General features: G+C 38.1%; 1 protein-coding gene across 5 annotated transcripts; it reads left to right on the top strand.

Moving 5' to 3' along the window:
• The first annotated feature begins 3,920 nt into the window (after positions 1 to 3,920).
• On the top strand, positions 3,921 to 11,488 carry LOC116250106 (uncharacterized). Of its 5 annotated transcripts, none has more exons than XM_031623500.2 (7): positions 3,921 to 4,553; positions 5,898 to 5,929; positions 7,159 to 7,370; positions 7,482 to 7,529; positions 9,902 to 10,350; positions 10,513 to 10,598; positions 10,820 to 11,488. In XM_031623500.2, exons 1-7 carry the CDS (start codon positions 4,252 to 4,254, stop codon positions 10,978 to 10,980), a joined length of 1,290 nt encoding a protein of 429 aa, XP_031479360.1. In that variant the 5' UTR covers positions 3,921 to 4,251; the 3' UTR covers positions 10,981 to 11,488. The 5 variants fall into 5 exon arrangements, with proteins under 5 accessions (XP_031479360.1, XP_031479361.1, XP_031479359.1 ...); XM_031623501.2 differs by having other exon boundaries at positions 5,898 to 5,934; positions 7,134 to 7,370; positions 10,924 to 11,488; XM_031623499.2 differs by having other exon boundaries at positions 5,898 to 5,934; positions 7,134 to 7,370.
• The last annotated feature ends 1,602 nt before the right edge of the window (positions 11,489 to 13,090 follow it).

Raw genomic sequence — 13,090 nt, 5'->3', positions numbered from 1 at the left:
CCGAACAAAGCGTGCTTAGGCCGGAACAATGTTTTCTTCAATTTGTGCCTTGGAAGCGATGAACTTTATGTTCCGCTTATTTTCCTTAGCTGGAGGCAATGGCGAAGCCAGAAATTTCTATGGGTAGACCTTTCAAACAATCGGGCCGAGGGGCTTAATATGTAAATGAGTAATTTGTGTGGATCTGTATGGGCAATTGACTACACAGGAGCACATGGGTGCCTCCGCCATTGGCTGGAAGATATACTTTGTGAATGTGAAGCATGGTTTCCTTCAATTCTTAATTGACATTCTCCTTTCTTAATCAATTCTTTAATTCTTTCTTCTTCTTTTTTTTTTTTTTGGTCCTCCTCTCATGCCTATCATTTTGTGTACATGTGTTTTATATTTTACAAGTGTTGCACATGCTTGTACACTTTTCTGCTTACTTGATGTCATAACTCTTATTCATTTTCACTTTCACCTTCTATTCTCTCCACTTGTTTCCCTTTTTGCTTTCAAAATTGCTTTAAGAAAGGGGGTTGTGCTCATAGCATTGGGTTTAAATGTCCTCTTTCTTCTGTTTCTTTTGTTTTTTTTAATCCTTGTGGCATCTTTTGAAGGAGTTCACTTGTTATGTTCAACTTCACAAAAATGTTACCTTCAGTTCTTGTATTAAACTTGAATAGTGTTTGTTTTTCTAAGCACATAAGGGCACACAGTTATCACTTTTTTCTTCAATTATTTTGAGTTTCATGATGATTTCAACTCTTTTCTAGATCAAACTTGCGACAAGGTTGGAATGATATTGGATAGGTCATTTTCCTTTTAGGTGCCCAACTTTTAGTGATACAACAAAAACATAAGTTATAATTTCTTTGATTTAATTACTTATATTACACATAAAGCAAGCAGATAAATAAAATAAATCCAAACTCAAGTGTGTTTTGGTCATCCAAATAAAGATTGAACATGTTTTTGCAAAAAAAAAAAATCATTATCCAGTGTCGGTTGGTAAGCCAGTATTATAACATTAAGTCCCTCTAATTTCGCATCCATAGGTGTTTGGTTATAAAGAAAATCAAAACTTCTAAAAAGAGGTTTAAAATACTCATTATGTGTAAAAAAGATGAATGTTTTTCCCTTGATGGAGAAGAATTGCATCTCTAGGATTATGCGACTAATTTATCTAGATTTTAGTGGAACATATACTTGCCTTGCATCCACAACATAAGTAACAATCTTATGACTTTGAAATATATATATATATATATATATATATATATATATATATATATGTATGTATGTATGTATTTCAAGTAAGCTGCACCGAGGCTGAAAGATTTTGCCGCCTCTTTTGGTGACATAAAACTTTAAAACTAGCACATTTACTCATATGACAAAATTCAATAGTCTATCAATGTAAGACCCTAGAAGTTATCCAGTAGCATGAATACTATGTAAGTGCTTTATGAATTTACCCTAGAGGTTAGGACAAATGTTCTAATGTATCTTCAAGCTACCCTAATCATTAGGACAAATCCATAAACACCAGTAGAGCTTTATTGCCAAACAACCCTAAGTCTACTTCTGTCCTTAGGGTGGAATTTGATACCTGCCATTAGAACTCTCTCTCTCCCTCCATATGTATATCCGCCCCCACCCCCCCCATATATATACATATAGGTTCTCTCTCTCTCTCTTTTGAGAGAGAGAGAGTTATAATGTCAGGTCTCATATTCCACCCTAGGGACAGAAGTTAAGAATGTTTCAAAGTTGAATCTGCCCCTTGAAAAGAAAAGCTAGACTAAGAATGTTTCAAAGTTGAATCTGCCCCTTGAAAAGAAAAGCTGAGATAAGCTTTTATTTGGAGTACCATCATTAACACATAGTTAGGAGCACATACGGATATTCACCAGAGCAGGTCGCATAAAAAGCCCAGGGCTAGATCTCAACCAATCCCGTCGGGTTTGATAAAAAACGTAACTAAGTTCATGAACTGGCACAAGATCCTGATCTTTTGCATGAAAATACGCGCATTGCTCTTTCTTGGACTCCACAGCGTTTCCCGACCCTACGTTTTGTGTATATTACCGAACAATCGCATCGGAAGTCACCAACTCGATCGCATTTTGGTACGACAGCCAAACATGGCCTTGGAGTCCACGCCGGCCAATAATTGGGGCAGAATAGAAAATTAAAAGGGAGAGGGCGACATGGATTTTCAAATTAATGGAAAAGTTCTAAAGTTGTTTATTGCACCTTCCTCTTTTTCCTGCTTTTGGACTAAAGCTGGACAGCAAGAGGGCACGCAGTGCTGCCCCCACTTTAGTTATTTTTTTGATGCGACATTTTTATATTCATAACTGAATCTCTTTCTTGCAACTAGAGAAATATATACAATATTTTTGAAATTTTAAAAAATGTTTTTGTTGTTACTTTATTAAAATATTGACTAATATGAAGCTGAATAAGTTGATTCAAGCTGATATGAAAGGGCATAAATTCACTCCCATGTCTGACAAGATAAGTGTCAACCGATACAGGCTCATATACGTTGATATCAATCATACTTGTAATATATATATATATTAGTATTCTCAAACGACCCAACATATCGGGTGCATATCATTATGCATCAACCGGTATTAATTTTATTTTTTAATTTTAGGAAATAATTTTAAAATTTATAAAGATAAATGTAAATCTATATCAGTCATGCATCGAATCCGCAAGATACTAACAACATTTGGCATCGAATGTCAAAATTTTTGCAAGTCTTTTAAACAAAAAAAATGTCATTCAAAAATTAAAATATTTACAAAAAAGACCATATATGAATTGTTAAAATAGGAAGGACAAACCCATACAAAGTGTCCATCTGATCCACTTGGTTTGAGGGGTTCCACTTGAGACCTTCCTTCAAGTTGAGAGAGACAAGCCGACTTTCTCATTGATACCGAAGGCATGAATGGACATATATGATATTACTCTTCCTAAATCTCAATTTACCAACTAAAACTAAACGAATAAAGGAAAACCTGTAGATACTAGAACCATCATAGCAGAATTTGTTTACTTTCCACTGGACATGGACCCGTAAAATTCCTGGAACAACTGACATTCAGACCTGGATCCGTGCTTATCCGAAGCATTTATGCTGCTTGGTCTTTGGTCGGCAATCATGTGAAAAAAAAACTTTTTAAGTGTATAACTACACATTATGTTATGTTTTTACACAAGAAGTGGTCGACCCAGAAATTTAAAGCTAAGGAACACCAATGTAAGAAGTTTTGGTTTTAAGGGGTTACAATATATAGTAAATTGAATTATATAAAGAAACTACTAAAAATTTTATGACGCGTGTGGGCAAACTATAGACGACACACATTCATTGGAGACGGACTACGCAGGGAACAATTTTGCCATATCTTGGATTTTAACTTTGAACATATGTGTCAGCGATCGAACCAGGACAACATGTCTGGCATGGGCATGGTGCGGTGGGGCACAATCAGCTGTTCATTAATTGGACCCACCTTAACATTTCATATTCTCATATAAAAGCTAAGTATTAAATCAAAGCATAATTACTAGTAAATGAAAAGGATTTTGAGATCTTCCCACATCTAATTAAGACTCAAATCCCATTTGTTAAATTTTGGTAAGAAAATGAAAAAATTTCCGAGTACCATATCCAATTCCCAAATCCAATTAAAAATATGTCCGATATTAGTAATAGCCAAAGAGAAAATGTCTCGGGATATTCCGATACGAATCGGTCTTCCTGAGTCGAGGAAGGGAAGGAGGAAGGACGTTGACAAGCCGAAGCCGGGGACTTCAGTGGGGAAACGTCCCGCTCGTGCCGATTCGCACGTGCGTAGCAACCTGATGATAAAAAGCTTCCGCCCCCGTATTTAAGCACCAGCCCGCCTTCCCTTTTTCTCCTCATTTTTTCTCTTCCTCCGCTTTTCCCATCTCTCCTCGTTTCCTTTTGCACAGGGAAACCAGAAGAGGAAGGAAGAGGAAGGACGAAGAAAGAAGAGCGAGAAGAAGAAGATAAGAGAAAGGGAGAGGCTTGAGCTTCTGCTCCACGCCGCAGATCCGGTCGCACGCCGGCCGTCGATCGCCGTTTCATCTGGTCAGGTCGCTGGCCTCTGTCTTTATGACGAGCAAACCACCATCCCTCTGCTGCGCCTGATCCACCTCCCGCCCCTCTGTATCCTTCTTCATCTGGCTGACCGCGTGGCTACTGTCGGGCGAGAGTGAGAGATGGGGGCGGTCACTTCGTCCATGGCGGCGAAGTTTGCGTTCTTCCCGCCGAACCCTCCCTCTTACAAGGTAGTTACTGATGAGGTCTCCGGGCGGCTGACGCTCACCGACGTGCCGCACCGCGAGAACGTCGACGTTGTGAAGCTGAGCACTCGGCGGGGAACGGAGATCGTGGCGATGTATGTGAAGAATCCAATGGCGAGCCTTACGCTACTCTACTCGCACGGCAACGCCGCGGATTTAGGACAGATGTATGAGCTCTTTACGGAACTGAGTGTTCACCTCCGCGTCAACCTGATGGGGTGAGTGACTAATTTTTTGTTTGGTTTATCGTTTCCGGTGGGATTGATGGGTTTTTTTTTTCTCCATTATGGAGATTCCAAATTTAACGCATTCTGGGAAGCTCTTCCCTTTCATTAGGTGTTCGATGCGTATCTATGTCTTTTGGGGAGTCTTCAGAAAAACCGAATCATTTTCAGGGTTTTAGACTCTAAAGTTTGTTTTGGAGGGAACTTGAATTTGCAACTGAGCTTTCTCCTTTCATAATGCTACCGTTCCAGAATTTACTATTTTTAGATTTTATGTTGTCGAAATTTTCTCTCTTGATTATCGTTTTGAGAATCATTTTCTTGTGAATTTTTTGCTGTTAGCATTTCGGATTTTAAACATATTGAAAACCTACGGAAGGATATTCTCCAATTCCAAAACTTCATGCATAGCATTTACTTCCGCATGGCTTGTTTCCTTCTCTCTCTCTCTCTCTCTCTCTCTCTCTCTCTCGCTTCCCTGTCCGTCCTGCTTCTTCATATTTGAAGGGTAGATATGGTTTACGATACAGTTGGTACAAAATCTGTAAGGTTTTCATTTTTAGCTACATTAGTTTTCGTATCTGAGATAAGGGTATCTACGCGCTGATTAGACGTTAACTATTCTGAAAATATATTGTCTAGCATGTGCTAACCATGTTTCAAAGGCGGAACACTTACCAAACGCATGGAAATGAGAATTTCATGATAAAATTTTTCTTTATCTTTGATGTCATCTTTCAGTTAGAGTTCAAGTTATTGATGAGTTTTATAAATCAGCAAGTGCACTTGATTGCGGGTTTCATGAATGTTGATCTCCTAACGTTTGAGAATCAGCAGTTGTATTTTTGCAACTATATAGTGTTTCATATTGCTTCTTATTGACTTAGTGGTTCAGATTTTTGTGTGCCTTGAATATTCTGGTGTTTTAGAAAATCTCAGTATCATTAGTTCTCTTGAATACAATTAAGATATGATAATGGCAATTTAATTTTCCATGTCAAGGTTGGAGCTAGTTGTTTTCTTGCCTGACGATGCAGGTTGAAGATTGCACGTGATTGTCAAATATTTAATTTTTTTTTTTTTTGTTATTTTGTTAACCATAAGGGGCTCTAACTCGTATATGCCATGGTTTTTGATATTTGTAATATATTCTGTACTTCGGGGTTGTTATTGTCCTCATTACTTCAATTTGCATGTTATACCAATTCTAACATGCTCACATGTGGGGGAATTTATTAGCTCCTTTTTCCTGAATTTTATCACGACTATGCTTAACCAATGAGACTATGTTGCGCAATAGAAGTATTATTTTTAACTTGTAGGGCTTGAATTTTGCAGGTATGACTACTCTGGCTATGGACAATCATCTGGTAAGGTAAGTTGTTAAGTGTTAACAAGTCAACCCCTCTTTTTATTCAAACCAACTTTAAGAAAATCTCATCTCTGTGCTGCAAACTTGAAATCAACACTAGATGTGTCTGAGAAAATCGTTCAGTTTTATGGCTATGTGTGATATCAGCAAGTTAGTGTTTTATAAGATTAACAAATCCTGAAACAATTTGGTAGTAACAGTATGGCTTTCTTAGCAATTTTTGCATTGACTCAATGACATTTGTTAGCTACATCTTTGAAATGCATAATATCATTGAACTTTTTGTTTATAGAACTCTTGGAATGTGTAGGTCCTCAGTAACTGATGTGTAAACAAAAATGGTTTTACTAGCTTATCTGGTTTATAGAGTTGTAAGCATTTTAGCAGCTAAGTCACCTTGTGCACCAACTATGGTGGCGCACCCGCATCAGTGCTGGTGCGGCCCGACATGGCATCAAATGAGTGTTGGTTGTTCTGAAAAATGTTTTGGCCGAGTTTTCATTGATATATCAATTCAAGGTAACCTTGATAAAAAAAGAGTTTAAAAATATAGACAAATAAAAATTACTTATATATATATATATATATATATATATATATATATGCTCTCCCCGCACCCGCACCCAATGCTTTTTGGAACTTGCCGCATCCCGCACCGACACCTGCACCAACACCCACACCCTGCACCCATGTGACATAGTTTAGCAGCTACTTATGTCCATGGACGGCATGTTTTGCTTTAAATATCTAGAAAGTCATATTTATTGTTGTGTCACGTAACTGGGTGCTAGGAAAGATGGGCTGGAAGTCTGTTGCAGTCTTAATCTTCTATGCTTTGCACAACACAGCACTCTAAGGGCTTGCAGCCATTTCTCTTACTGGCAGTCTGAGCGCTTCTATCATTTTCATCAAGCAGTGGCCTTCCTCTTAGCTTGCTTTATAAATCATAAATAAATTGCCAATAATGCTCTTAATGCTATGATAATGGCATGCATACAAATACGTATAATAATGGCATGCATACAAATACGTATAATAATGGCATGCATACAAATACGTATACATGCATAAATGGGCATCTTGCTGATTTCTCACACATCCACATTTGTGTTCACATAAACATGCATAAAAAGATTATTTCTTTGATTTATTGCAAAACTAATTTATTTTATAAATTTGTACTTTCCTGGCTTTTCTGGTAGCCAAGTGAACAAAATACATATGCAGATATAGAGGCAGCTTACAAATGCCTCCAAGACACTTATGGAGCAAAGGAAGAAGATGTTATTTTATATGGTCAGTCAGTTGGAAGTGGCCCAACTTTGGATTTGGCGACCCGTTTGCCTCGTTTAAGAGCTGTTGTGCTGCATAGTCCAATAATGTCTGGCTTAAGGGTCATGTATCCTGTAAAAAGATCATATTGGTTTGACATTTACAAGGTTCGGAATAGTATATTGTTATGAAAATATTATTCTTTGCTTTGTTTCTTGCTTCTTAATTAGGCTGAGCCTCTGAAGATGTAACTTGCATTTTTTTTTGTCCCTTTGCAGAACATAGACAAGATCCCTTATGTCAGTTGTCCTGTGTTAATCATTCACGTAAGTTTATTCTTTGTACTTACTAGTGTTTTTTCCTTGTAAGCATACCAGCCTTGGTTTCTGATGGTTTGTTCTTCCTACTTTATAAGTGGATCTTTTATTAGTTCCTGATGTTGTTTTGTCTTGAGCCTAAATTTCTTCCTCAGTTGTTGAATTATTTTCAAACACTACTAGACATGTGGGTATTTCTTTTTCTATCTCTGCATATAATGTGGCTGTCCTGTAGATTGCAAATGGCATGTAGGACTGCCAAGTAGTTTTCATTCTGCCTCGTCTTTTTTGTTAATTTTTTACAAGCTTTGTGGCTGGAACAAATATTTTTCCTTTTTGTTTTCTCATTGTGATTAAATGTTCATGATGGATTTCAACATATATATTTATATGTATAACAACAAGATTTTAGCTAAATAAACACATAAATTCATTGCTTATATTTATAAAAGTGTATTACTGGACAAAAGAATACTAATATATGCACAAATGATACAAAAAAAACTAAAATATACTCAAAAAAAAAAAAATCAAGGCTGCTGTGTCCAGGCCTGCACCCATGTCGACCCGTCTGGACATAGGTACTTAACTTGGCCTTTTTAGCTGTACCCATGCTGGCAATGTGGATGGCTTGCCAGACAAACGTTAACTGGCATCAGGATTCATACCTTATTGCTTGTGCTCTTGAATGACCAAAGTCAAGAATGACTCACTGATGATGGCCAACTTTTCATGATAAAGGTGCATAATATTTCTAGCTTTGCTTGTAGCTATATGATAAAATTATAAATACATAACTGGATGAAGTTAAATTGTTGAGAGGACATACTGCTTGCTTTGGGATGGATCTCCATGAGTGGTGGCATGCATAACAAAGATCTAATATCCATGAAGATGAGGGCAAGAAGTAACAAACATACATGTATTGTTAAGTATGTTGTCATAATTTGTAATAGACCAATCAATAACTGATGCATGGGCATCATGTTCTTTCTTATATTGGTGAACATGAAAACTCCAGGTGGTCCAGTTTTTCATGTTTTACTGAAGTGCATATTTGGTTACATACGGATTTTTGTTGCACCTTTTAGCTTCTTCTGCAATTCTGTAACTCAAATGTTTTCTTTATACTAGAATCATGTGAATGGTGTTCTCCAGGCATTGATGAAAAATACAATCTGGCCTATGGAGAAATATTTTGATAATCGGCTTGTGGCGACATTCTTTTACGAGCAGTCCAAGACAGTGACTGAAGAAATTGCTGACCTTTTACCACCAACTTTTTTCGGGCTGTAGCCTTTCTTATTTATTTTTCCATTTGAATTGGTCCGTGATGTCTCAAAAAAGCGTGAGCATGTTTATCTTTTTTTTTTCCCATTAGTTAAACTTAATCGGGGAAGGAGTTTTGTTAGTTTTCTTTTGATTTTATGACTTCTTTAAGAAGCATCATTTCTTTCACAAAAAAGTGCCTCTGTACTCCTTTTGCATCATTTTAAAAGACTTTATAGATCGTGAATTCCATTTTGCCTCCCACTTTTTTCCCCTCGTTTTTGAAGACCTGTTGATATGAGGTTCATGGTTCGCTAGGAAGGCTTATAGGTGAAAGTTGTTAACTTTCTGTATGGATTAGTTGTGGTTATCAACTGGAGAATGTGGATGCGAAACTTGAAATTAACATGATGAATTTGCTGCATGCTGGACGTCTGGGTTTCTTGGGTTGGTTTTCCTGTATAGTAAGTTGGAGTTTTGGTACCTTCTGCTTCCTGTTCGTTGTTATGTCGATAATGGCAATCTAGTGATAAAATCATATATTTCATTTGGAAATTAAGATGTAAATACTGCAAAATTGTTCCACTTTTTTTCCAGTCTCCTTTCATAACTGACATGTCAGTTTCGCAGACAGAAGCTACATATTTGCCCTTGGCCTTTAATGATTGTGTATTTAAGTTTACTGAGGCGTCTTTTCATGAGTGAACAGTGTGTCAAAGAGTGGAAACAGCTGGCTAATTAAATGTTGTGCGGCATTTAGCAGAGTTACTTCTTGTCATACCTGTGCTTCTTTTGCTGTGCAAGTCATTTATTTCCCTACAGAAACAAAAGCATTCTTCCTAAATCTTAAACAACTTGTATCTTGCGTTGATGGATCCATCATTTCTTCCCTTTTATGGAAGAGATTCTGTTGTTTTTTAGGAAAGAAGAGAGATAGATATGGTAAGCTATATGCTGTAGTCTGTACTTTGCAAAACATTGGCCTGTCATTTTCTTTCTGTACATGTTATAAAAAACGAGAATTATGTTCCTTGAGGTGAATACTTTTCCGTTCGTCTGTTTTCAAATGGTGCTCTCTTACAATAGGTAAAAGTCATGATTTTGCATTTCAGGGAACAGCAGATGAGGTAGTGGATTGTTCCCATGGCAAGCAGTTATGGGAACTCTGCAAAGAGAAATACGAACCTCTATGGCTGAAGGGAGGGAACCACTGTAACTTGGAAGTCTATCCTGAGTACATCAGACACCTAAAGAAGTTCATTTTAGCAGTTGAGAAATCTCCAGGACTAAAGAACGGATCAAAGCAGAGTTCCGATATTTCAGAGCCCTCCCGCCGAAGCACTGATTGCCTGGAACCTGCACGGAAGAGCAGTGACCGGAGGGAGAAGTCCAGACCTAGCACAGACAAGGCAGAGCGTTCAAGGATGAGTACTGATCGCAGGGACAAGTCAAGGCGGAGTGTCGACCGGCAGGAGAAAGCAAGGACCAGTGTTGACCAAGTGGAGAAACCTCGGAAGAGCACGGATCAACCTCCAGACAGAGCAAGGAACAGCATTGATCGGTCGGATAGAAACCGGACATCTTAAGAGTCCCTTCTTTTGTGTTATAAATATTATGTCTTTTTACTTTTTTCCTTTCCTTTTCCTGGTTATTGTTGCTGGCTTGTCAATTTACGTTGGGCAAAATCTAGTTATGTTGACTGTTAGAAATCAAATGATGGCAGCTTTGGCGACATGATGAGGTCGGTGGGCTTGTGCAATACTGACTGTTTCAGGATTTCGGCTTCTCGGGTGTTAGAGGACAAAGAAGGTTAGTGGTGTTTATTTTTTGTGGCGAGGGTGTGCATCTTCTGGTTTGGGTCTTCTTTATCATTATTGATTGGTATATCATCTGAGGCTGTTTCCATGTGATAGAGGAAAGAAAAAGAGAAAAGTGTAATTTTCTATTTTACTCGTAGAGAGCAATAATAAATCCATCTATTTAATCACCATCTTCTCTTTGCTTTTCAACTCCTGAGACTCGCCTTGAAGCTCACTTTTCCAAGGAGTGGCCCGTCTCATCCCATAAGATTGTGTTGGGGATGGTCCATTCAAATAGGTGGATTTACAAATCTGGATACCAACTGTTGATTCAGATATACTCCGGCCATAGGCAATTTGAGCAGCTGCGACTCTCTTCCCTTCCCCTTTAGCCATGCTTCCAGAACATTGGTCTCCTCCATGCAGTTCGCCTGTTTTGCTGCAACTCCCATGTATGGTGCAGCATTTCTGAACGCCTCCGATGGTTCAAGTTAGTAGTTGCAGTAACCATTGCCAACTGAGTCGGATCAGGTGCCGCTGCTGAAGACGTCGGAATGTTCGATAGATGGGACACAGGTGGACCAGGCACAAGCTGGAAATAGCCAGAAAGTTTGACGCGGGCGGCGATCCAATTGCAAGCCTAGGCGGTAGTGGGTTTTGTATAGTATCTGAAGCTCTAAATGCCCGTCGTCCCCAGCTGAGAGTTGGCGGACAATCTGGCCTGCATTTGAGTTCTGGAAGAGGCTGGATACCGTGCTTCAGCTAGAGGGGGCCATCCAGGTTTATTTTAAAGCCTTAAATCTTTTCAAGATTTTGTTTTCCTATGAACTAAAGCGAAGAAGAGGAATTGGTGAGGTTTCGTTAGAGAAAATGGTGGAACCTCGTGGTTTTGGTTTTTTATTCTGGTGTTCATGGAGCACTGCCCAATACATGCTTTCCTTCTTAAGCGAGCAAGTGCATGTGGTACGACGAGTGTTTTTCTTTTTCCCTTTAAACCTTAAAGCATTGCCGAGTCAAATCTAAACCATGAAAGACACTCTTCAAGGAGCATAGTTGTCAGGCTAGGGGCCTGTAAAATGGTAGGTCTTTAATTAGGAATGGATTGGACTTTAATGGGAATTTCCTGGGTTTGATGCTTTTGTATCTTAAGTGCTGGGATGTAGTACCTAAGTTGAAAGGTACATTGTTGTCATCTCTCGTGATCCTGGATGCAGGGGAACTGGATGCAGGGGAAATATGGGAGTAGTGGATTATTAACCTTCCATGGATTATTAACCTTTCATGCGCTTGGAAAGTGCAAGGTCAAAAAACAAAAAAGAGAGGGACTTCCTCTCGTTACTCTCATATGACCTGGTGATTCAATCTCGCTTTCAATTTAAGCCTTAGCCTCACCTTCAATCGGAAAAAGAAAAAGTAGTTGTAATTGAAACTCACTTTCAAATTTCTTAGGAAAACCGGGGATTGCAGGAGGTTCCCACAAAAATGCTGTATGACACCTATGGTCTTTGAAGCAGTGTTAGAAATAGGTGAAAAAATATATAAAAAAAATTAAAAACAAAAAAACGTTACATATTTAAAAATGGTTGAAACGCCATGCTTGACACCCCTGAATCGGTTGTACTGGTTCTGATAACAATGGATTGGAGGATTCCAAGCTATTAAGTCGAAGTGTCACTTTCGGGGCTGAAGATATTGGGGGATGTGAAGTGAATGTTGAATCGGTTAGGTTTGCATGCATGTTATATGTATATAATTCTTTATGTCTCTTTGGCAAACAACTCACCGCTCTGCGAATGTACCTAGAGTAAGGCTCTGTGAATTTATCCTATGAGTAAGTAAGGCAGATTCATGAAACACTAAAAATAAAAAGTAATTCATAAGTCTGCCTTAGATTTGAGGTAGATTCATGAAACTGTTACAAGCTGTTTCATTTGCCAAGCAAGCTGTTACGAGTCGTTAGACAGAGAACATTTTACCTAAAGAATATATATTCATGAAATAGTAGAACTAGGTGTTCTAGTTCATAAAACACTGACAGCTTTCTATTTTCTATTTAAGGGTGGTTTGTATGTTACTGTTTCATGAAATACTTCTAAAAGTGTCTAATGAATTCGACCAAAAAATAGATGTATGGGAGGAATAATGAATTTAACCATTTTTTTATTCCATGTATGAGAGGAACATAATGTTATTGTTCCCAAACAGCTCCTTAAGAATTATATACGTACATGTGAATAAAGCGGGTCTGCACAACCTAACCGATCATCTTTCATTTCACATCCCCTTAATATAAGCAAAATAAGCAAAGGCTACACATGGATGCCAAAAAGGCACCGTTTCTTGCTGTTGCAAAAAAAAAAAAAAAAAAAAAAAAAAAAAAAAAAAAAAAAAAAACGTATGTGTTAGGAAGGTAGAGGAAAAATATCTCGCAATATCCCAAACACCGTAAAAAATATGTGACGCGTTCATCAGAGACAGTAAGAAGTATGTGCTTCTAATGAA

This window comes from Nymphaea colorata, chromosome 3 (assembly GCF_008831285.2).
Source record: "Nymphaea colorata isolate Beijing-Zhang1983 chromosome 3, ASM883128v2, whole genome shotgun sequence".
Lineage (NCBI taxonomy): Eukaryota > Viridiplantae > Streptophyta > Magnoliopsida > Nymphaeales > Nymphaeaceae > Nymphaea > Nymphaea colorata.
This window is presented reverse-complemented; position numbering and strand designations above follow the sequence as displayed.

Coding starts and splice junctions, on each gene's coding strand:
- LOC116250106 (XM_031623499.2), top strand. CDS start 4,252: ATGGGGGCGGTCACTTCGTCCATGGCGGCGAAGTTTGCGTTCTTCCCG. Junction 7,371..7,481: donor ATTGGTTTGACATTTACAAG/GTTCGGAATAGT, acceptor GTCCCTTTGCAG/AACATAGACAAGATCCCTTA. Junction 10,351..10,512: donor GCAAGGAACAGCATTGATCG/GTCGGATAGAAA, acceptor AAATGATGGCAG/CTTTGGCGACATGATGAGGT.